The sequence below is a fragment of the Temnothorax longispinosus genome, chromosome 1 (assembly GCF_030848805.1).
Source record: "Temnothorax longispinosus isolate EJ_2023e chromosome 1, Tlon_JGU_v1, whole genome shotgun sequence".
Classification (NCBI taxonomy): domain Eukaryota; kingdom Metazoa; phylum Arthropoda; class Insecta; order Hymenoptera; family Formicidae; genus Temnothorax; species Temnothorax longispinosus.
This window is the reverse complement of record NC_092358.1, coordinates 11,239,301-11,265,333: the sequence shown is the minus strand read 5'-3', so window position 1 is coordinate 11,265,333 and position 26,033 is coordinate 11,239,301. Positions and strand designations below refer to the sequence as shown.

Sequence of the window (26,033 nt, the reverse complement as noted above, 5' to 3'; positions counted from 1 at the left end):
AAATCGAGATACTGAGCCTCAAAGTTTCAACTTTTACTAAATTTTGGCAAAAATTGAAACTTTGAGGCTCAATATCTCGATTTTTATACCGCAAGGGGTACTGAAATTTATACCACGCATAAAGCACACCTAAATTAACGTATATTCACAGTTTCAAAAAAATCTATAAAATTTCGATTTTCTCTAGTATAAAGACCGGTGAACGTCCTTAAAAGATCGAATCGCGTCTCCGCGTTTCGTCAAAAATCCGACGCGCAGTTCGGCGAGATCAACAAGCGCGGAAGTAAGCATAATAGCAATCGTATTGTGTGCAATGACGAGAGGACTTCGAGCCGTTTCACTGATTGACTATTAAGTGACCTTAACACTTTGAGATCGACAGTGTCAATATTTTCACAGCATGACTGAGAGAAACTGTGCGACTTTTTATAATACAGTCGGACATAGTCTTTTTTCATCATTTGACGATCGACTCGCCAACTATCAACGAGAGACCTGTTAAGTGAACATCTCTACGCCATTGGTATATCTGAAGTTACGTGACCTTCAACAGACCGCTCCTTCCTTTGCACATTTTACATCTCAAAAAAAAAAGAAAAAAACCGCTGTGCGCTTCAAGAATCTAGATATACGAAAGATATATCAATCAAATTGATGATTGTAGATACTGATTAAATCGAGGATACACAACATCATTAATTGTATATGATACTTAAAATTACGTTGAAATTGTCTATTTATATAAATGCCGCAATGCCGCAGGCTATATATCGTTAATTGGAGCGCACTAATCAACGAGGGTGCGAGGAACGCTAATTGTAATTACAGTGAAGAATATTACATGCTCACAATGAAGAATTACAAGCGTCGTGACACCTATCGTCCCACAGCAGGGGGGGGAGGGGACAGGAAAGACGAGCGAAACCACGCTGTGCCTCGCGTCGAGACTCGAGAGGCGAGGATTTCAAGCTCTCCTTAGCGGCGCGCACCAGAGAGCGAGCAGAAACGGGCCGTCCCACGACGAGGCGCGTCCGTGGTGGTGGGGTGTCAGCCGTGGCTTATCTGGCGACTTTATGTATATTACGATACCCGAGGTAGGAACACGAGCAGTTCACTGCTGGCTAACCGGTCGGAGAGAAGTCTCGGCGAAGCCGAGTCGTCCGCGCGGCGCGCCTCGCCGTGAGAGTACATGAGAGAAAGAGTGGAAAAGCGTGTTCGTTCGCTTTTCGAACGAAAAACCGTGCCCTCTTTCTTTCTTTTCTTTCTTCGCTTTTTTTTTCCTTCCGCGTTTGTCGCGTGTGTATGATAAATAACGTCGCGCGAATTTCGCTCGCACGTTAGCTCCGCAAGCAACGATCGCGTAAGTACACGCGTGAACGTCAACGTGGTGCACGGATCAGCTCAGCCGAGCGGTTCAACAAGTCGATTGAACGGAGCATATCGGGTGCTGCTCAGAGATCTCAATCCGATCCAGGATGATCGTTCTCGCGTGGTGCCTCTTCGTCATCGTCTCGTTCCTCGTGGCGAGCAACCAGGCCTTCCTCAATGCTCCCATACCAGGTACGCGTTTTTGACGAAGTTTTACAGCGCGCTTATCTCGTGACGGTGTATCTCGGAATCAACGGTACGAAGCGAGATCTCGTGATTCATTGTAGAATGTAGATATAAGTTTTTCTTGCCGGAGGCTACGTCACTTTCAGTGAATTTAAGCGTTAATGATAAGAATTGTGGCAGGATGGTGAATACATCGCGCGTTTCTGGCTTTCTAATATATATCCATCAAAGGCACGGATCAATTTTGCAAGATCTTTGATCGCTTTTGGTGATGGCCTGTTTCAAATCGACACTAGTACGTACGTGAATTGCCTATCAATCGCGTGATCGCGTTTAAATTGTTAAAAACCGTAAATGACTTATTCGCGCAGCGCCACGTATTTTGTTCGAAATTAACCGTAAACACTATTTAAATGTTTCGCTGTTTTTAAAAACGAATATCGTGAAATTACGCTCTCGTACGGTCGCACTGGCCACGACTGTCCCAAGAGAGACAATACAAAATAATAAAAATACTTTTTCATAGAAAAATATTGGATTAATTTCTATCCAATTTTCAAAATTAATAGAATTATATAAATAAATAATAATATAGAGGAAAGTCCCCTATTATGAGATACCACATTTATTTTGCGTGATTGCCGAAAGTTTATGTGCAGAATTAAAAACTGTAGTAAGCGAGTGCACGCACGATCGAATAATGAATTTTCCACTAAATAGGTTTTTACTCTAAGGGCAATAATTCATGATGAAACCAATAGATAGAACCTATTAGTTTAGCAGAAACCTCGCTATCGCATATTAGGAGCCTATCTCGTAATAGGGGACTTTTCTCTACATATATAATTTAAAAGAAAAAGCATTAGTGTAAAATATCTAGTTTTACGAAAAAATATTAAGTGTGTCAGATATTTCACAGAATCCAATACTCTCATAGGTCATATGGACTTGCTTAAACCCTTACTTAAACTGCTTAGGATTAAATTTAGCGTCGTTTTCGCGTTGAAACTGTTCGAATATTGCACTCAAACCGTGGAGTATTAAATTACCAGAACACAAAGAAATGACCTCTATAACCCGTGTGCACCAAACACTATGGAAGATAACAAAAAAAAAGAAAGAAGACCTCGTAGAAGGTTTTATCAACACGCTCGAAGAAGTCTGGTTCGTTGGACCGCATTTCGATCGATCCAGCTCCGAATATAGATAACGTTATATTATTCGAAGTACGAAGTAATCAATACGTAATTATGAGATTTCGGTAATTCGATTAAACCCTTCAGTTTGCAGAGTAACGTTATTAATTAACCCGAGTCTAATCCGTCTCGTGTCCAATCTTAATTTTTCATAGTCAATTAGCACATATCTTAGACAAGTATTAATGCATATATAATGCATAGCCAAGTTCCTTCTATCAAGGAAGATGGGTAATTCTCCAAGAATTATGTCAATCATAATATCACTCTTGATATTACGCGTAAAGTACACAATAATCTAAAAATAAAAACTCGTTAAATTTTAAAATTAAAGGACACTCTAAGAGAGAGATTCACATTATTTCAATTTTTTATATAGAATCTGTGTTATTGATATTAAGATTAAAAAGTTATAAAAATATTTTAATTTAATTATAAAACTAATAAATACTACATTATGACGACAATAAATACATAAACGGTATTTTCTTTCAATTTGTAAAACTTCGTGCACTGCAATCAAAACGATATTTTATTCGATTTTTGTTTTCAAGATCTCTCCTTAAAATTATTAGATTTCTCAATACGACTATAAACACGATCCGACAGACAGATCTCTAAAGAAAAAAGAACGTAAAAGAACGTAGTTCTTCCGTAAATCTCAATAAGCGCAATTCGATTAACGCTTCTTTTATTTCTTTTGCATGATGTCCTTATCGAAACAGCTCGCATCGAATTCGCATTCGAAGGTCGCACAAACGCGCCAGGAAAAGCATTAATCGCACAGGAGGCGGTTCTCGAAAGAATTCTTATCGTGACGCTCGCGGTTAAATCTGCGATTGCACCGTGTATACTCTGACGCGCACAGATTTTGCATACTCCCGTTGTGTGAATGACAGATTTAACTCGCGTGCGCTCTCGTAGTCAACGAGAATTTCGCTTGAACTGTGTTGCCTGCCGGAATCAGACGGGCTTGATCCGTTTCCAGATCGTACGAAAGTTCGATCGGCACCAAAGTTTCGATCGTTCTCCCGCAACTTGTGCCCTCCTTCTTTCTCCCCTCTTCCCCCTTCGGCGCATTCTTAAACGAGAAATATCTCGGATAATCAATAACCGTGCTATAAAGCGGTTGGACCAGACACTTGACCCTGTGCTGCCTTCGCTCCACTTCGTTTTTATCTGACCGATACATCGGCAATAGACGATGCCACATGACTAAAAATGTCACACTTGATAATTATTTGATGTTTGAAATATATATAAGCATTATTAAGCTAAAACAAACCCGATAAATTTTTGTATAAATAGAACAACTTTCCAGAATAATACTCTGGAATATACTCTGGAGTTAAAACGAAAACATTCATTTAATAATCACATCATGATTTTATTCGGTGATCAAAATTTTCTCCATGAAAATTTAGATTTCGAGCAAAGCGTCGAAATCAAGCGCGGCGTTTGTAATAAACGTTACTTTATTAATGAGAATACGTCGTAATAATTCACTAGTGTCTGAGCAATGTCGATGTGACGGCTTTTTCGATACCCGAATTCTTGAATAATCTATACTTCAAATACCTATCTGGAGAATGCGACCGTTTTTGCCGCGACAATTTTTATAAAAAGATCGATCGTAACAAAATTTCTCAAACGTTTTTAAAATGTAACATGTTTTACATTATTATTAACACTACAAGAATTAGCAGTGCGTCTTTTAATAGGATAATTACATAAATATGAATAATGGAAATAAATCCTGTTAAAAATATTGACATTAATTAATGTCATATGCAATTTTACCATGTGTATGTGTAGTAAAAGGTTAACTCGGAACTTTCTAATATAGATATCGTAAACATATTTAAGCCATGCTGAATGTCTTTCAAATCTTTATTCAACCAGTCGGATAACCCGTTTAAAGTTTAAACGCCAGTTAGCGGATGTACTAACGTATGTACGTACAATCACACACATAACGTTCACGGTACTAAATATAGAAGTACAAAAGCGTTACTGGGAAACCGTTACATCTATCTCTATAGCCTCGAATACATCCTGTGGATCCTTAGCATACAATTACGATGAAACTTCCTACATTCAGGTAGACTTAAGGCCACGAATTTTCTCGTTACTTTGTCCCGAAGGAAAAATTAGCCCTGAACTTAACAAGAAATTTATTATTAAAGTTAGCATCGCGGTAATATGCTCGTGGATTAAAAACGTTAAAAATGGGCTATGTCATACAGAATTTTTGCGTAATTCTTTGTTGGCCCAATATAACCGTAACCGGATATTTTTATCATTTTGACATTGATACGCAATTAGTGTAAATGGCGGCATTTAACGTATGCGTTACAGACAGTGGTCGAAGAGCTAGATTTCGATATTGCGATTTATACAATATCCGCTAAAGTTGTATGCGTCGCTCGCGTATGACATCACATGAAGTCTCTTACACACACTTGACTTTTAAATACTTCAGCAAAGGACTTCACTTTAAAACTATACCTAAATTAAATAGAAAGAGAGAGAGAGAGAGAGAGAGAGAGAGAGAGAGAGAGAGAGGAGAAGGTGGTAGAGAGAGAAGAAAGAGACAAAGTCCGATAGTCTCTCTTGAGAGAATGACACTCGCTGTATGTGTTCAATGACAATGCTCTCGGTACCCTCTTAAACCTGCCTAACAATACTTCCGATAATAATACACAGTGATCACGGAACTTGAAGCGATGCCAAGAAGACTCACGGGGGGACTTGGTCACAAAAGTACAGTTGCGGAGTACGAAAACTTCCTAGGCGGATAAAGTTCCGGATAATTTCGCGATTCTCTGGATACAATTGTGCTCTTCAGGTACAATTAAGAGCGCTTCTACGTCTATTTCGGAAAACTACCGCAATCGAGTCATTAAGTAGAATCACGAAGCAGCGCTCAGCGTAACATTTTATTAGCTATACTGCGAAAACTTTTCTACTGGTGAATCGTGAATGTAATGAAGGTCCGCCCTCGCACGAGCAACTTAGCTTTATTCCTATCAGTGGCAAACGTGAAATACAAAATAAAACAACACAATTTTTCTATATCTAAATATAGAAATATAATATACTTTTGTGTTCTAATTTAATTTATCTAACGTAAAAACACAAGATAACAATATCACCAGAAAAGGAATTCCCTGATTTCTGAGTATCGATATAATATCGATCGTGGTGACATCACACATAATAGACACATCTACTTTACTGATTGTATGTATCTTAAGAGGAACTAAATTTGGAACAATGACGTTAACAATTACTCGATATCAAGAGCTCATCTCAGTTTCAGCTAGACTCAGCCTCTTGACGAGACAAAGACGTGAAGTATTCAAAAATGGAGCAGGCCGGCAAGAGCGTGAGTTAATGCGAACGAGACGAGCAAGCAGAGAAGCTCAGAGTGTACTTACAAAACGGCAAACTTGAACGCGAGCGATACTCTCGAAGGCTGTAAGACTGAGTCGAGCGATTTCCGATATCGCGAAGGTTGCTGTAGAGGAATAAAAAAAAAGTCCAAATTTCGTTCCATACTTCGCGGCACGGCGTCGGTACGATTTCGTGGTCGGTCTGTTTTCCGACCGACGTATCTCGATGATTACATCACTTGTTTACACCATCACCGACTGATTTGATTACCTAATATTAGAGAACAATTATGCAAGGCACCTGAACACGCGACTCTATTTCTACTTGTTTTTCCTTTTCTTTTTCTACCCTTCTCACGCGAGTAAGTGTATTAATGATATATCGCATTTTAACACGGCAATATACGCACAGATGGCCGATTGTCAAAGCGCCGATTCCAATTATTCAGTGGTTACGTAAAAGCGACGGTTATAATTGTTGATAGAGCAAACAATGTTATCACGATGGTACCATCGAAACTAAAGCAGCTTTGAGAGACGCACAGAATGATTGTACATGCACGTTCGTAGTTAATTGGACCAATACCATTTACTTGTCGTTTAATAAAATAATTAATTGCGATCGAGGTTTCTAGGAATCTATTTGCGTGTTTAATCCTATTAATAAGAGTCGTCATTAATAAATTCTGATAACACGATTAATTAGTATTTTTAATTTGTAACGCCACCAAATATATTTAATTCGAAATTTTATATTGCGCTCTGCGAGTCATCTTCGACCGTTACAAATAAAAACCTTTTGCGTGCCTTTAATACTTTTTGAAATAAGAATACAAATCTTAAGCGATAGCTTTACAATTGTCTGTAATGAACAATTTGTTTATCCAGTAACACGTCATCATGCATTACTTTATCAACGATAGTCTTCGGCTGATAACTTTTTTGCCTAAACACACGCGCGTGCATATTGCTCGAAACAATTAGCTCTAATTACAGACATTCCAATTAACGTGATAAATACTGGCTCAAAACTTGAAAATAGCATACTCCTGACACTTTCTTTACATATTTGTTTTCGAATGCGCGATTTTGAACGGATGGAATAATCAATATTCTTTGATAATTGCACGATATTTGAATATGCATTCCCGATACTCACTCGCGCGCGATTAATTCCATGAAAAACGCGACAAACATCCGGATGCGATGATAATTTTTGTCAACACCAACGACCGGAATCGTTGCGCCGCCGTCGCGAGTGTACGGCGCGAGTTACATGGCAACCACGTGTATCACCTGTAATTATTTTACATTACTTATATGTACCGTTAAAATACATGAGATGCGTATGCAAGTCTTCGTACTTTAGATCGCCGCTTTTATCCGATAGTTGTTATAAATATAGAAATCTTATTGCTTCTAAGGAACTTCAGTTTAAAAACGTTATCTGCACAATGTAAAAAGGAATGAGGTATTGTATTTCCTATTGTCGTTCAAATATTCAAAATATACCGCATAAGCATATACGAAATAACCATTAAAATACGACTCAGATAAGATACTGCTTGCCTTACAAATTTTTTCCTTCGTTATGGCACAATAAACGAAGCAAAGTACACACGGCACCTAGTAAAAATACTGTAAACGTTCGTATTTGTCGACGATAATTTGCAAAATTTCATATACTTCAGATATGAGCATTGACGACAATATCTGACGAAAATGTAAAAAATGACAAGTTAAATTGCATAAATAACGGTGGCAATATAGGTAGGGGAGACTGGGGCTGGTTGTTACAGAGGTAGGTTGTTACAGTGCCAATGGTAGCTAAACCGGAAACGCTATAGTAACGTTAGAAAGAGATAAATGATCACGCCAGTGTCGGCCGACATACCGCGCGAGTTAGTGGCGCTGGCGTTCTTGTGAGAGGAGCCCGGACAAGCAGCCGTAAAAAACGCAGATTTGTAACATTTTCATTTTTTAGTATTATTGGTCTAGCACTTGTTATCTAAATAAGCAGAAATGTCTATGTGTGGTATATACTCTCTAATTCCTTCTGTTTACAATAAACCTTACTTTTATAAGCTTTACAAATATTTGTGTTTTAATATTTAATCTTAAGAGGTTAGTTTTGGTGTTGGGGCTAAAAGTGACATTTTCTCGGGGCAGGTTGTGACAAACCACAATTAATTTATGATAGATAATTTATGATGAATAGAGCTTATAACTTTTGTTTAGATTAAAAGTTATTTGTATTTTTGTTTTAAAGAATTTTTATTTAAATAAGAACATAATTTTACTTAATTTTTATTTTTTTATTTTTATTTTGTTGTGATAAAGCAAAGATACCAAAAAAAAGTAAGTTTTTCGCTAAATAAGAACATAATTTTATTAAATTTTATTTCAATGTGATAAAGCAAAGAGGCCAAAAGAAAATTGTATGCCTAAGTTTTTGTTTAAAATAACACTATAATTTTATTTAAAGTTAAAAAGTACTATATTATTACTTGGACTTAAACTTTTTTTGTAATTTGTTATAAACAATAATATTTCATTTTTGTTCGAATTAAGAAGACAAACCATGATTATTCTTAATAAAAAGTTTGAGATTACATTTGTTTTTTTGTTGTAACAATTTACCCCGTGTGGTGTAACAACCAGCCCCTGGTGTGGGGTAAAAAGTTACATGTCTCTTTTTTCAGAATTTTTTAATTTATATAATTTCTAATGAGCGGTTAGATAAAACTATTATTAAATTGAAATCCCGATTAGTTACTGAATCTAGCAAGCCTAGATTCATTTATAAAAACAACATAATCAAAGAGTTGAGACATTTTATAGAAAAAATGTCACAACCAGCCCCGGTCTCCCCTATACAAGATATTTTAACTTGGCTTGCATTCACACCAGCAGGTAGAATTTACACAGAAAGCTATATATATTATTATTAATAAACGAGACAAGCTATAAACGTTTATTTCCAGAATTCAGCTTTGAATTTCTTGTTGAAGTCAACGCTAGGATCAGTTTATATTCGCGTTTCGTTAAACTTGTGATATTTTAAAGGTGAATTTTTGCACCGGTTTGAAAAGGAACAATTACAGTAATAAACACTAGCGAATTATACTGTGATCGTTGAACAAATGCGTGCGTCTAACGGCAATTTCATGAATTGAAAAATCATCAGTGAGTCGGATTTATACGATCATTAAAATATCATATCAAACCCCGCGTAAGCTGTTTACACGCATGTATCTTTCCACGTTACGATAACGCACGCACATAGCATAAGGAATATTTCATCACACGCGATATACATATACATATATTTTATGAGAGATGAAAAAAAGAAGATATGATACCCAACCGCTGCGAGTCTTATAATATTTATCGCCTTCGTATCTTCTAAACCTTTTAATCAAAAGACCGATTTTACGACGAAAAAAAGAATTAAAAGAAAAGAAAAAAATAATCTCAAAAAATTTAATTCAAATATTGCGGAAAACAGCTTATAATTAACCTGATCTTAAAAAAGAAAGAAAAAAATTGATCGAAGATATAAGAATGTCGTAAAACAAATTTAATTTCTGGGCTACCGCAAGATGTAATTTACGGTTGATATGTTAATGAAACTGCAATGTAAAACATTCTTTTTTCTTATCGTGCTTTATTCCTGTAATCTTCACGAGACTTATCCGGAAGATATCATGAAATATTACTCGTCGCTCTACCGTCGGCGATTTATCTCGATTTCGTTGCTGCCGGGAGTTTCGCAAATATTTCGATCAACCCGATGTCTCCGTAACCACGATGTACTACGGTTATACTTGCGTCAGGTGAAACTTTACAAACATCCGCGCGACAGAAGGAGTCGTTTTCACGAGGAGATGCTTGAACGCAAAGACTTTAAGCAGACTTCCGTTACGAAGTTCAAAAGTTTGTGCGAGGAGTTTAGTCAGTGCGAAACGACGTGAAGTGTATAGGTATATACGATGCTTTTAACAATGATGCAATAAATATGTCGCGGCAATATCAACGTGTGACACACACATACATTTATAGTGATTATTTACTTTCTCTCTATTTCATGTGTATGAAATAAAATCCAGCATATCGTACCAAAAATAAAATCTTCTATACACATTTATAGTGACGGATATTATCTTCAAGGATAAACACAAATAAGTGCGAAACCGGTCTTGAACCCCATTTAGAGTATACACGTCAAGAATAAAACAAGAAGCATACAGAGTAGAGTTAACGAGCTTTAAGCACTTTGTCAGATATAAGTAACAATGTCGCAGTGTCTCATTTCGATTGCGTCTCTTTCTCGAGACGCACTGCATTTCGTATCTGCACCACAAATTAGCGGATAAGGTTCATATAATTATCGTACTAGCAGACAAAGACGATCGACGACGCCATCAAGTATCGACAGACAGAGATCGAGTTCCAGCACGTGATGCGATCAAAGTGAACGTGTGCTCAAAATATAACTTCACGTCGTAAATATACGGAACGCGTAACCTTGCGAGCTTCATCGGTCATTGGTCATGCATAGGCGAAAGATTTACATTTTGAGCGTAGCCGACTACTCTGTGTTTGAACATTTAAACATCGATCGCTTGGAACGTGTCTCGCGCGATTACGACTAACAATAACAATAAGAAAGAGAATGAGAGAGAGAGAGAGAGAGAGAGAGAGAGAGAGAGCCGTTACGTAAACACGACGCCCGTCGCATAATATCGTAACGACGCTAATGATACCGTTTGCCGCCCATATGTAGTATACATACGCCAGGTCGATTGAGCATTTTTATCGAGGTTGATGGCCTAAGTTAACGTTTTTTTTATGTGTTTTGGAGTTTTGGGTCGTAGAACAAGAATCTGTAAATAGTTTTTTCGTAAGTCAATGCAATAAAAAGTTATTAACAATTTATTTGTTTAATTGCCCTAGCGATCAAACTATACATCCTATAAAAAAAATAAACTGGAGAAAATTTGTTCCTCTTTTCACGACGAACGAAATGGCGTTTGAATTTTTCCAAAATCTTGATTATTGACGGAAATATGTCAATTTTTAGGTAATTACTGCCTACGCGTCGCGGAGTACCCTAGGCGTGCGCGCTCGCGCTCAATTGTATCGTTAAAACAATTGAAACTCCGAGCTTGTCTAAACTTGTCTTGTGGTACAATTGAGCGCGAGCGCGCACGCCTAGGGTACTCCGCGACGCATAAGCAGTAATTACCTAAAAATTGACATATTTCCGTCAATAATCAAGATTTTGGAAAAATTCAAACGCCATTTTGTTCGTCGTGAAAAGAGGAACAAATTTTCTCGAGTTCATTTTTTTATAGGATGTATAGTTTGATTGCTAGGGCAATTTAAACAAATAAATTGTTAATAACTTTTTATTGCATCGACTTACGAAAAAACTATTTACAAATTCTTGTTCTACGACCCATAAAACATAAAAAAAACATTAACTTAAGCCTTCAACCTCGATAAAAATGCTCAATCGACCTGGCGTATGGACTATAATGCGCTTGCGACACGTCTCGACGATTGAAAATCGCGAGCAGAGACAGAGTATTCGAGATTTCTCACATGTTTAGCTGTTTTATTACTAGCGGTTACGTCAACCGCACGCGTCCTATAAAAATCGCGAGATTTTCATTTGTCACGACTTAAATTGCCCCTTGTGTCTCTACCGGTTGAAATTTCGTAATTGTTTCTCTTTAACGGAAAAGCGTACGTGATCTACGAAACGTAGGCTTCGCAACTCGGATTCTGACAAGTTAATGAGAAATAATGAATATCGCTCATAAACACGTGTACAATGTGCATATACAATGTCATGATGCGTCCTTCTCTCTCTCTCTCTCTCTCTCTCTCTCTCTCTCTCTCTCTCTCTCTCTCTCTCTCTCTCTCTCTCTCTCTCTCTCTCTCTCTCTCTCTCTCTCTCTCTCTCTCTCTCTCTCTTTCTCTCGTGACTTCTTTAATTATATGAGCGACCTTCAATAACGACTTACACGGATCAACAGACGGAAAATAATGTCAGAGAATCATTTCCGCCAGCATCATAAATCGAGCATCTCTTTTGTGTGTCTTTGAAAATATGTCCAATTTTTTATATAAACGTAAAAATGATATTTACCTGAGAAGCAATCAACCTGCCCTCATAAAATTCTTATTTAATGCGCTATCTCTTAATATATCCAGTATCTTATTTATAAAAAGAAATATTTAAATTTTAAATTAAAAAGAATTATTTATTGGAATGGTATTTTTCATCCTGAATATTTAATAAACCCGATATATTGGCTTTTTAATGAAGTTTAAATGTCTGTACAATGAAATTAACACATGTTCCAATCTGCTAAAATATATTCATAGCCTATTAGAAAATTATAGTAAATTAGCATATTAGATTGGATTTGCACTTAACGCGAGAGCAACGTTAAGCGTGGTTCGTTACACGTTCTTACACGTAAGTAACTTTGTCCATAAAACCGAAGCGAAATCTGGTCGGGCAACGATGTTGCTAAGTAGTGCATAATCGTGTCAGGGTAGAGACGTGAGATTCTGGAAGAACTGATAGACATCAGCCACGCCTCACTTTAAGAAATTGTAGTAACAATATCGGCATTCTTTCTTTCTCTCTCTCTCTCTCTCTCTCCCTCTTTCTCTTTGAAAAGGAAGACCCGAGCTTCGATCGATTTTACGCTTCACCACTTTGCAACGCCTAACAATAAGCTAAAAATAGCACAGAGCGGCGATAAAATGTTCGTCATATGTACAATTCAATAGAAAAACGAGGGGAATTGTTTTATTTATTTATTTATTAAAGGAATAACGGCAACAGAAATATTTGACCATCGATGTAAACATAAATCAAGTTACCAAAAACCAAAATTATTAATTATAATATTAATAAAATTAATAAAAATATAATATTATCAAAAATATTAATTATAATATTAAATATAATATTAATAAAAAGATGGTTAATACATAACTGAATATTAATTATTTATTAACTATCTTTTTATTCACAATTACCTTCTTATATATCAAAGTAGGTGCAGCTATTATTGTATAATACAAGTAAGATAAAACTTTGTAATGCATAATCATCGATTATGAACTCGCGAAACCTCTTCCGAGCTGTTCATAATTATAAAACTTCCTCACGATAGTTAATACTAACATGACTAACATCTCAAGAACGGATTTAAGTTGCCGAGCGAAGTTAATTATTAATACAGCGATAGGTAGAAATAGCTCTCGAACATGCTAGCCGTACGTACTAATCTCGTTACTTAAGAGGAGGGACCATTTGGAAGATTGCTTGAAGATTGAAGAACTTTATTATGTCAATCGAATTCGTTCGATCATCGGACTGTATATACGCGTTTCTGACATTTAAGGAAGCAGCAGCTATGAGAAGTTCTCGTCTACAAAATCGCCAACGTATAAATGTTCGTATAAATGTTACTCTAAGGTCTCTGAGGCAACTTTTCAAACAATGTAGGCAGCGGCATCGGTGACCTGTTATTAATTATTACGTATATCTGTTTGCGCGAGTCAGTTCTCCCACTATTATTCGTATCCGATAAAAATACGCATTCGCTAACAAGACGGAGCAAGACTGGCGCCGGCTGCGGCGACAGCGTCGTCTTCGACCATTCGACGTGCAATGTGCATCGACTTCACGCCTATGCCTCGCAACAAACGGCACGTGAAGTACCTCAATACAGGTTAACGAGCAACAGGCGGAGTTGTTTATTCGGTGTTAACACGTTTAGCCCCGAGATTTTGCACGATATATGTCGCAAGATTGCAGTTGCATCTTCGAGAATATGATGTGCCAGGCCACATCAGCAAATAACGACAAATACTGCATTTCGACACTCGGAAATTCTTTTAGAACGAAGAAAAACAAACCAAGAGAGAAAGAAATAGAAAAAAAGAGAGATTATTAACAGATACGTAACTTAAATAAAATATTACTGTTTTAATATCGGATTGTAATAATCATATTTCAATTAGATTCGACGTTTAGAATAATTAATTATTAAATATCGAAAATAGTGATGCAGTTATACATATAACTAGATACTAGATTCATTACGTTTATAAGTATATTTGTAATAAAAAGGTGAGATAAGCGCAAACGATCTCAGAGAGAATAACATATATGCATTTTCACGCGCATAGAGTTAAGTGCAATTAATTAAGTAATCGCAATTTGTCGTAGCTCACTCGGTGTCGAGTTACAGCATCGGTGCTGAGAGACGAATGGAGAGCAATAAAGCGACTCAGGGCACAAACGACAATCGTCAATCGGTCGACTCGAAATCCAACGACAACGACGACGACGTCGACGGCGGCGGGACGGTCTACGTGATTGCATTCGAGGGGAAGGAGGAGAGCGCGGAGAAAGAAAGAGACACGGAAGAGAGCGGTAAGAACATGAATCATGTTTACTAGTGCACGAGAGTGACTTCATAGCAATAGCATCGCGCACCATCCTCGTGTCATCATGGATCATCGCGTGTTTCCTGTTGCAATTCGAGATCACGTTTTCGTGCGTCTCTCCTTTGAATATAATATTTCGGTACATATTTCGATGCCAAATGCACAGAAAAACGTACCGATATATTCACTTTACATTCGTTCTGTTTACATTCGTTTCTGTCATTCGTTTTACATTAATATCAAGTTTGAAGGTCAAAAATCACTAAAATAGCATAATTATTCATTAATCAAGTCGTGACCTTCAGCGTTTCGTTGAATATTTACGTACATCGGTGATGACGAAAATTATCACTACGAAATGTTACTTTGCTCCATCATTATCGCGCTACATTCTTGACCTCGGTAATATTTTCCTGTGACAAATCGTCAAATTCAAATTTATCTGTTGTGAGGCACGACGTAATATTTTGTTTTATGACTCGGCGACTAATCTAATTCTCCGTACGAACCTCGATACGAACGATCTCGAGAGATATGAATTTGTTTATCAGAACCATAAAATGCCAGTAGAATAGAACTTTTAATAGTAGAAACTGACGTAATGTAATAAAAGATGTAAAGAATAACCGAAAATGTGTGTGTGATGTAATTTTTGAAATATCTAGCTACATTATTAGCAGTATTATATAAAGAATCTTATCGCGCTTATCGTTAGCTGAATAAAGTGATACGAAACGAGATTCGAAACATGAGCTCTCAAGTTCGCGCGCATCCTGTTAAAATCACACCTGCAGACAACAATTCTCGCCGCACGCGCCAAGGATTTATGCAAATCTGTAGTAGTTCCATCTTCATTTGCATCGCCTTTCTGAGTTCGCATTGTACACACCACGCGTTAATAGCGATCGAGAATGTCGGTTCCGCGCGTACACGTCATTGATTGGGAGAAAAAGAATGTAATTTCTGAAACTTTCCACGCGACAATAATATCGCGAGAGAGCCAAGAGTGCAAAATATGCATCTGATCCTATCGCGCGAATATGAAGTCAGTTTTTTATATTACCACCTGCTAGTTTCTTCGATGCATATAGAGTAACAAAAACACGCTACGCTATGACAAACAGTATTTTCAAATCTAATATGTAAATTTGCAAAATAAATAATAATGTTCTTGACATTCCATTAATACTTTAACGGCAAAGTGTCAAGCTAATTTGAAATCAATTTTTTTATTATTACCACCTACCAGTTTCTTCGATAGAATAACGAAACACGCTGCGTATGGTGACAAACAATATTTGCAAATCTAATATGTTTTGAAAAATAGATAATGATGCTCTTGGTATTTCCTTAATACTTTAGCAGCGAAGCGTCGAGCTAATTTTAGATTCGACTCACATTTCTATGGCAGACAACAAAAGAGTAACGTGGATCGCAAGTGTGTGAAAACATCGACATCGACTTTTAACACTTTTCACAACTCAGGATATTTCTTATTACCGCTTTGATTTCGCGGAAACAATATGTCAAAAATATCTCGTAATTCATTTCCGTTGCAAAATTTCCGATTCACGAAACTTCTCAATAATCCTTAAATCCTCCAATATTCGAAATGATACACCATTCACACATACAAACGTAGAGAGTATACATTTCTTAATTTTTTTATAATTTCTACATGAGTACACCATTCTGTTGTGGCATTACATGAATGCCATTCTTGCATCCCCGTGATTTCATCGCATGAGCGTAGTTCGCGAAATCAAGACATTTCTGATTATTAACGAGCTCCTCGCTCACAGGTCCCCATTTTGTTGTAGTCAACGGCAGCGACCTGCAGAACCCGTTGGATCCGTGGTCGATAGTCTGGTACATCGGCTCGTTCGGCGGCTTGGTGGCGTTCTTCCTCATCGTCAGCTGCTCCGAATGGTGTTGCCGACGAGGCAGTCGACCTATGACGATGCCCTACGCACAACGTGCCGATGCAATAAACACAACCGGAATTACAGAGACCCCGCCGCCGCCTTATCACTTGTTCGCTCCTCCTTCTTACGATTCCGTCAACTACGGCGAGATCGTCGACAAGACGTCCGGCGAGAAGTTGGACATCTACGTGATCTCGGTGCCGATCCACAGGCCACAGGTGGTGCAGGCGCCAGCGTAGAAGACCTTGAAAAGGCTTGTCCTCTTGGCGAGGATCACAGTGCCCGATTCAACACTAATGACAGTCGATGGTCGATCGCAAAGAAGCAGTGTCGCGATCCCTTCATCAAAATCGTCGATAAGTTCGACGTTGAAGAGGACTGCTCGAGAGATCGAGAGAAGCGCAGCTGAACACCGTCATTGCAATTGTTCGAGTATAGTGACAGAAGTGACTACGTGTGTGTTTTCGTTGTAGCTGAAAAATTAACTCACTTTTGATGCTGTTGACAGCATTCATCAAGGCATTGATGTCATTCCGAATCAAATAAATTTCCCGTATTTCTGTTGAAATTCTGATGTTTTTCTGGGAAGGAATTCTGAGAAGGAATTGTACGAGAAATCGTCATCATACTCGTTGATCTCAAGAAAGATTACGACTATAGAGAAGATTACTTCGATCGACGCTTCAATATAATTCTAGGTAGAATTTAATTTTGTCATTATTCCGGGAAATTCAATCAATTTTTCGCATTCTCACATGAGATTCTATGACCAGATTTTGGAAAAATTATTACAACAGTTTCCTGGAATCAACGAGAGGAAAGAACGACGACTAACGATATTAAAAAGATCTAAATCAATTATACTTGTGCGGAAGACTTTATTGCAGGAGTAATAAATTGAGATGTGACACTTATAGATGATATATTTAGGTATATGATCAAATTCGAAGAGTCGAACATTCTCCACAGACAAGTTATAAAAAGTTAACGAGAAGAAGATGGAACGGGTCTTACAAGAAAAGACACGTTCCTTGAATTCCTTGAACTGATGAATAATATGAACTTCAGAATATGTTACATAATTGCAGAGCGATAATTAATTTAGTCGGCCTGCGGAAAGTGGCGAATCAAATCGTGCGGTGAAAATGTAATCGTCAATGCGTTTGCGAGAATGTTGATCGTCTCGTATGCACGGTGTTAAGGGATGTACTATAGTTTGATAGGCAAATTAACAGTAGAACACACAACATTTCAGGATATATATACATATGTATAAATGGAATAAAAACGACTCAGTCAGTCACTGCCATTCCAAGACGGAATAACCACGGTTTAGTTTTTAAATCCAGATTTTTAAATATTATCGACGTTTCTTTTCTTATATATACTTTAAAAATAACTGCGTCTTTAAAAACAAATGTCAGTAGACCTACACGCACACACACACACACACACACACACACACACACACACACACACACACACACACACACACACCCAACACACGTACACGACGACTTTGAGAAATTTCCGTATTATTTCTCGCCACAATCGCGATGATATCGTCATCGATTCGTCGACTATCGTTGGCGTATTCATGCGAGATGTAGCATTATATACGAATTAAGAAAACTTTACACGTGATATCGTCACATGCGATTGGCCCCAATCGCCTATCGACTCCGTCAATTAGGGACGATTAGTGTAGATTACAAATCGACTGCCATGAGAAGTGTCTCCCCGCAAACGAGGCCGCGAAAATAATTTAAAATGATAAAAGCGAGAGCGCGAGAGAGAGAGAGAGAGAGAGAGAGAGAGAGTGTGTGTTTGCCGCGGGACAGAGCTGTGCGCGAGTGCGGCTAAGCGATAAGGACGAAGGAGGACATCGTAGCTCCTCGCGTGAGCAGCGAACCGCCGGCGATCAATTATACGTTAATTAACGTCGCATTCACGACGGAGTTTCCGCACGCAGAGACTCCTCACCGTCGGAGAATACGCTCTTGACGCAAAATCAGATTCTGTAAACACGCGGAAACGTCGGCGAATATCGGCGAGTGATTTCGTTATAACGAATCCTCGGCGAAACCCGATCGAATGTGTGCCATGTAACCCTCCGGACTGGAAGATATTCAAGTCAAATTGATCGCGCGTCGTTTACGCCGATACACCGAAATAAACGCGACTGAACGTGTAACGAAATCTCGACCTGACGCCGGAGACAAGATAATATTTCATTATGCTTATAATAAAAAGAAAAAAAAAGCAAAAAATCAAGAGAGGACTTTTCTCAGAATCTATAGAGAGCGACTGTTGTAGAGTTTTGCGTATATAAAATCATAATATAAAACTGCAGTAACATATATAAAAATCGAACCGTTTATATCACATATAAAAAAAAAAGTGTCAAATCAACACTGATATACTTGTATATACGCAACAATATATATAATCTCAAAATGAGATTATATTGCGTTAAACGAAGGAAACTTGCTTGAATGAAATTATTTATATAATTAAACGAAATTTTATATAGTTCAATTGAGAAAAAAAAGTGAAAATAAGAAATTAAAATTTTTATAAGAAGATTATATATTCTTGCGTATATATAAGTATATTAGTGTTGATTTGACACTTCTTTTTTTCCTGCACACTTTGCATTCGTTGAAATAGAATGAGGCCTAATTATTATCGGAGGATAAAAGTTAAATTCTAAAATGTGCAATATCTGCTGCAGATACTCTTACAGTTTAGTCTTTCGAACTCTCGCAGGATATAGTTAGTAGATATAGGTATGTGTGAGAGAGAGGCATGTGTGTTAGAATGCTGTAATGTAATCAATTAATTAATAGCAAATCAATATAACTTTAATGCAGCGTCAATTATAATTATCGAAATAACAATCACGGATTATACTATTAGCGATTGAACCCGACCACTTTTGCTGCGTCCTGTCCCAAAAATCGAAGTAATATCTCGCAATAATGTACAATCTCTATTTGCGATCTGCGATAATAAAATCCAAGGAAATAACCTTTCCTACATTTCGCGTTTTTTTAATAACGTCAGAAGGTTGTAACGTCAGAAAAGCAAGAAGTTTATAAATACTGTGATTCACGTAACAACAGCTGAATAGATGATATAAATAGATCATAAAAGCGGTCTCAGCGTGTGTTATCTTTTTCAAAGTGAACGATTCGCCTGTTTTCCCTGTCGCTACTGTTAAAATTATTCTTACTGTTACTATCGTAGCTATATACTCTTGACTGCGCTCACGAGGCATTCCCGATCGCGTGTTCGAGAGTGCGTCGCGACCCCGACTCGTCGTTATCCATAAGACTCACGAAATGACGGCGCGCGCGTGCGCTGTTGATATTTATTTTTTATACTTTTATACACGCTGTTTATATATTTTTGGACGTCCCTACGTTACCAATAAAATTTCTTTCCTCACGTAAAAGGCGATTGCGTTACTTAAGTCTATCATCATGCGGTAAAAAAGGAAATTCTTCTTCAATATTATTGAAAATCGAATTCCTTACGCATTTTTAATTAATTAATTAATTAATTTTGCGGAAACCCTTACTATATGATTTCGTGACCAAAAAATTCTTTTACCGGTATGTGTAAACATATATTTAGAAATTAGCAATCACGTCGAAATTATTATCATGTTGCATGCAAAACAATTTTATTTAGCCTTAAAATTGCACTTTTGTTTATCGAATATTGCAAAAGTTTATTATCACAGATGCATTGTATTGCTGCATTTTATTTACAGCGCAATCCTTCCTCCAAGAATGAAGAATATTGGCCATTAATATTTAGCACCTATACCTTCCCTCGCTTGCTGCAAGCGAACAGGATTTCCGGCATCCAGTCGTGCACGATATTCGATAGGGGCTACCGGATCCTCGGTCTTCCGTCGTGGATTCTGCGTCCGGTGTCCACGAGAACCTCTCTCTCCTTCCTCGTTCGAAATCGTCGCAACGTAAATATCCCGAAACGCGTAAAACACAGTTTTTCGCACTGAACTTTCGATTCTCCAGTTTTCTACGCTCTCGCGACAACTCGTCTCGAGGGACTCCGCACGCGTTGGACGTTCTCGTGCCGCGAAACTCGACGAAGTTGCGACAAAACTCACGCGATTGCATCGATGCATGGACAAGTGATACCTGAATAAGGCTGTGGCCCTATTTAGGTATCACTGTCGCTGAGCGCGCGTAACCATGTGTAAAATATAAATAAATAAAAAGTCGGTGGTGGTAGAGGATTATAAATTACAAAAATATTTTCTAGGGTCCAATTTATCCATTTCCGAGCCTATCCACACATTTTAAGGCAATAGATCATAATATATTACAATATATTAATTCATTTGTAATATATTTTTATATTCTTAATGTTCAATGTTTTAATTTTTTCTGTAGGAATAAATAATATATTCAGATATGAGATTAAGTAATACAGAATACAAAACACTTTATCGCTACATTAATTATCATTTTAAATAAAAATTTTGATATAATGTCGTATAATGTCTAATAATTGTTAGAAAAAAATACTTGTTCGTGATTCTTTTATAATATCTCATTTTTCATACATATATTTTATTTACACTTGTAATATAATTTTTACAAATCGATTGCCTCGACCATGGCCTCGATAATGAAATAAAAAAATAACTCACCGGCTGATGCGCAACAGCGCGAAGTTGTAACCCTGCGTTGATCTGTAACATATAAATTTTTTTACATTAAAGCAAAATCCAAGATGATCAATATTTGAAATAAATAATTATCGCGCCCGTTAAATTTTTAAAATGTTATTTTAACAGATATATATCTGACTTCTAAACGCTAATGCAAGAAACAATCGCGGCCATGTACCGCAAGCCACCGCATATTTCCGCATTAATTCGTTCGCATAATTAATTAAAATAATATTACGATGTAAGTAATATTGCGAATAAGAAAGACGCGACGTTCGCAACGTGTAATATCTTTTCTCGTGTATGTAGGAGATCGAACTCCGAAATTACGAAATTGCGTCGGAGTTCGATAAATGACGATAAACTTCGAACAATGTATAATAATAATCAATGGGCCAATAACCCAGATAGCACACAATATTCTATGAATATTCTTACAAAGTATGAATGTTCTTAATTTTGGAATATTCGAATAGAATATTATATGAATATACGTAAAATGTTACAATAAAAAATCGTATATTTATATAATAAAGAAGAACATTTTTAGAATGTTCGTTGAGTTTATTTATTGCACATTTTAAGTTAGGTTGCCATATTCGTAGTGATAGCGCCACTCTTTTCGTTCGTCGTCATGCTTCGCCGTGCATTTTTGCCGTGCTGGTACGGTGCATAATAAAACATCGTTTTTGGGCCGATATCAAAGTCTCCGATTAACGTGATCCTCCGATTAAACTTACTCTGCATCTCTTTCTAAACTGTCCCCCTAGAAAGAGACGAAGAGTGAGTTTAGTCGGAGGGAGGATCACGTTAATCGGAGACTGTGATATCAGCCCTTAATCAAAGATAATCATCTTTTTTCCTTTATTAATTCTGTTCTATGAAACATTAAATAAGGTTTAAGAATATTTTTTTATATATTTTTGGTAATATTTTTCACATCCTTAACAGTTCATTAAGATAAAACTCTTTAGAAAATTTAAAGTTATATATGCTTGAAGAAAGTTGCAGAAGTCGATGTCTATGCCTCAAGGGCGTCACATGTTCGTATCGCGTTCCATTTAATGTGGCAGCCTATTCCGTCGGGTATTTTTAGTGTATTACTGGACTTTAGTTGGGTTACTTTCTCGCGTTTATAGTCGAGCAGTCAGTTTTTAAAAAGAGTGTCGTCGAAATACATATCGCTTATCTCGAACACACGTGTTCGTCAAAAATAAGTTATTGTCACCACCAAGTGCAAATTCTGTTTGTCCGCCCTTCCTTAATATTCCTGACGTCGCCGAGGTTTCTGATGGTGTTATACCAGATAACCTCTCCGCTTTAAACCAACATCTTATAAACAACTTATATTTCTTTTCTTATTCTTATTCTTATTCTTATTCTTATGCTAAATTCTCTTTGTCGGAAGTCTTTATATTGCAGCGTTAAATAAGGTAAGCCTTATTAATATCTGCATATGCAGATAATTATATTATGTGATATTTCCTGCGCACAGAGTACACGGAGATTGAGATACAAAGCATATATATTATATAGAGCAAGTACAAATCAAAAACTTTCTTACTAGTTTCATTTCTTATTCTTTCATTGTTATGTACACATGTAATTGCCAGGGAAAATCCTATAATTATTCTTCTGCAGTTTGAAAAAATATTTCTGTTTTATTTTAAATTTAACTTACTTGAATTTCTTTTTTCGATTTCAAATTATATGGTACTAGCCTTATATTGCATTATAATAGTATTTTGTATATAAGTTATAAATAGTATTGTAAATAAGAATGCCTAAATGCAAAAAATTAAAATAAAAAATAAATAAACTAAATTAGTTAAATTTGTGTATTATATTCGAATAGCACTACTTTAAATGTTTTTTTTAATATAAGTAGAATAATCTATCGAATATTCTATATAACATTGTATGCATATTTATAGAATATTCTATATATAAGCATTTTAATAAAATGTTTTATAAATGTGCATAGCATATTTCACAGAATATTTTATATAGATCATTCTATATATTTACATAGCACATAAAATAAATAGGGGTAAACAGTACTAAACAGTATTAAAATGTTTAAAAGTGTATTAAATATTTTGTATTTATAATAAAAAACATTTTAATAGTATTTCTTTTATAATCCTTAATTTTTTATAAGATGTGGCCAATCATTGTAGAGTGGCCAGCAACTGTACTGTTTACCCCTATTTATTTTATGTGCTATGTAAATATATAGAATAATTTATATAAAACATTCTGTGAAATATGCTATGCACATTTATAAAACATTTTATTAAAATGCTTATAGAATATTCTATAAATATGCATACAATATTATATAAAATATTCGATAGATTATTCTACTTATATTAAAAAAACATTTAAAGTAGTGCTATTCGAATATATTATAAAGATACTGTAAATATATATAGATATATAAGATTGATTTATAGAATATTCGAAATATTCTTGAAGATTTTTCATAGAACGTTCATAGAAATATTTATTGTTAGTGCTATCTGGAAAGTCGCGCTTGAGAAAATAGCGGAATCCGCCACGGGACAGCAAAATAGTAAACGAATAACAATTACTCACACACCCCACGGTTGCTCCGCCGTCGCCCGATGCCTCCCAGCTCCCAGGCTCCCTCCTCCTCTTCTCAATTCTCCTCCGTTTTGTCATATCTCTATCATCGGCGCACTCACTCACGACAGTCACGCACGAAAAAACTATCGTTTATGATCGCGCGACACTTTGTACAACACACTCTCCGTATAATCTCGCGACGCGGCGCGTACTTTATTACATAGCAACAAAAAAATTACGGCAAAGAATCTACGAACGAGGCTATATATACGATCCGCTCGATGCCCGATTGCCCGTGACGTCCCGCAGAGGTAGACGCTATGGCGGAGAAAATATTCGTAAATCGCGCGGCCAACTTCACTCGCCAGGAGCAACCGTCGCGAGCATGGTCGGCCCAGTTAAAAACGCTATTTTTCTAAAATAAATTTCTGTTTGTTTTAGCAAGAAGATGCATGGCAGAGAGCCGGGCGTAATCGGGACACAAGAGGAAGGGGAAGAGGAGAGATGAAAATGTATACGCAAACCGTTTATACTTTTCGCATTTTGAACAACAAATATAATGTCGAGATTATTTTTACGTATTGCGTATATGTATAAGCGACGTAGAGGAATAAATGTATGAATTAACGTTAAAGGAAACATCCGCGGTACATGCCAACCAAAAATAATACAATCGTTGCTTTACTGCGATTGTACGTAAGGCAATTTTGGTTATAACTGCAATTAAATCATCGATTTATTATGTCTATCCCTCACGATCGCCAAATATCGAAACACGATTAAATACGAAGTTAAACATGATATTATAAAGTAGTTTTGATCTCTTTTATCTCCATTTAAAATCTATTCGACCTTTGCCTGATTACAGAATTTTTGGAATTAGTGAATTACGCGATTGTGATACTAGTTCACGGTTTTATAGTATAACAATAAACCATATATCCATTTCCTTTGTTGAGACTCGGAAAATAGAACTGCCGGAAAGAGTTAACTTCTCTTTCTCCGTCAGCATCAGTTATATTCGTATTACGAATCTCGTTGCCAATTGTCCGAGAGAGAAATCGTGTGAAAAGCACCGATATACCAGAGACAGAGAGAGAGAGAGAGAGAGAGAGAGAGAAAAGCATCAGAATGATCATCATTGAAATAATTAGCGGTGCGGCTAATCAACTAAAGTCTCTTTCTAAAATATATTCCGCGGCCTCAGCCGCGAAAGGATCTCGGTGATCTCGCGCGCCAACGTGATTAATTCAGAACGAGTGCAAGTGACCTTTCGCACGGGAACGCGAGTTAAGGCCTTCACACATAAAATCCCGTAAGAACGTAAAACGTAAGCGTAAGAAAATCGACCAATCCCAATCGAGTATTGTGCTGTTCGTAACCCCAGTAGGGGAAAATACTCGATTGGGATTGATCGATTTTCTTACGCTTACGTTTTACGCTCTTACGACATTTTATGTGTGAAGGCCTTTACCTGTCAGTCCTGTCACAGATTTCACCAATACGGAAATAACATTTGGATCATAACCTGCATCTCTCGCGTGCATTTTTCCCTGCTTAAAATATATGGCACAAGCGTGAAGTTTCGCATTTCGAGGAGAAATAAGAAAGACAGAGACAGAGACAGAGACAGACAGAGACAGAGACAGAGAGAGAGAGAGAGAGAGAGAGAGAAATGAGACGAGCGTTCGCGGCATTCACGAGTTGAGAAAAACAAATCTATTAATAGATTTGTTCCTCATCATATATTGTACTAGATTTTTCGCATTAAAAGTGACTTCGATGAATTAAACTTCGATTAACTAGTGACTTCGATCAAACGATATACCTGTGTACCATTTTTGTTAATATGAATAAAATTAATAATCTTTCGTTGCACGTAGAAAAAGAAATTATATAGTTAGAAATATTACTTTGAGCAATTCTGACGGTTGAATTAATCGCCGATCAGTCAATAATCCAAGTCGCGGTTTAAAACGAAACGGTTACACACCGGCCGTTTAGACATTAGGAAAAGAGAAAGAAGAAGAACGAGTGGTATAAAAAGTTGAGCTGTGAGGACTGAGGAGCAGATTTGCTTTGCCGCGGTGACCAATGACGGCGCGAGGCGCGAGGCGCGAGGCCTTTCGCGACAACTTTCGACTCGTCCGCATAATGGCGTAATGTTGGCAGCGCCGGGTAACCT

At 36.9% G+C, this 26,033-nt stretch overlaps 1 protein-coding gene and 1 pseudogene across 3 annotated transcripts; one reads left to right on the top strand and one right to left on the bottom strand.

Annotated features, from left to right (window-relative positions):
• The window catches only part of LOC139823365 (lipase 3-like), a 167,654-nt pseudogene extending 141,627 nt beyond the window's left edge, over positions 1-26,027 (bottom strand).
• On the top strand, positions 941-20,008 carry LOC139823505 (uncharacterized). 3 transcript variants are annotated; one of them, XM_071796161.1, is made up of 3 exons: positions 941-1,094; positions 14,406-14,612; positions 16,429-20,008. In XM_071796161.1, the coding sequence occupies exons 2-3, from the start codon at positions 14,447-14,449 to the stop codon at positions 16,788-16,790; spliced, it is 528 nt and encodes a 175-aa protein (XP_071652262.1). In that variant the 5' UTR covers positions 941-1,094; positions 14,406-14,446; the 3' UTR covers positions 16,791-20,008. The 3 variants fall into 3 exon arrangements, with proteins under 3 accessions (XP_071652262.1, XP_071652216.1, XP_071652181.1); XM_071796115.1 differs by lacking the exon at positions 941-1,094 and adding an exon at positions 1,101-1,560 and having other exon boundaries at positions 16,447-20,008; XM_071796080.1 differs by lacking the exon at positions 941-1,094 and adding an exon at positions 1,101-1,560.
• Positions 26,028-26,033: the final 6 nt, after the last annotated feature.

Coding starts and splice junctions, on each gene's coding strand:
- LOC139823505 (XM_071796080.1), top strand. CDS start 1,476: ATGATCGTTCTCGCGTGGTGCCTCTTCGTCATCGTCTCGTTCCTCGTG. Junction 1,561..14,405: donor CCTCAATGCTCCCATACCAG/GTACGCGTTTTT, acceptor AATTTGTCGTAG/CTCACTCGGTGTCGAGTTAC. Junction 14,613..16,428: donor AAGAGACACGGAAGAGAGCG/GTAAGAACATGA, acceptor CCTCGCTCACAG/GTCCCCATTTTGTTGTAGTC.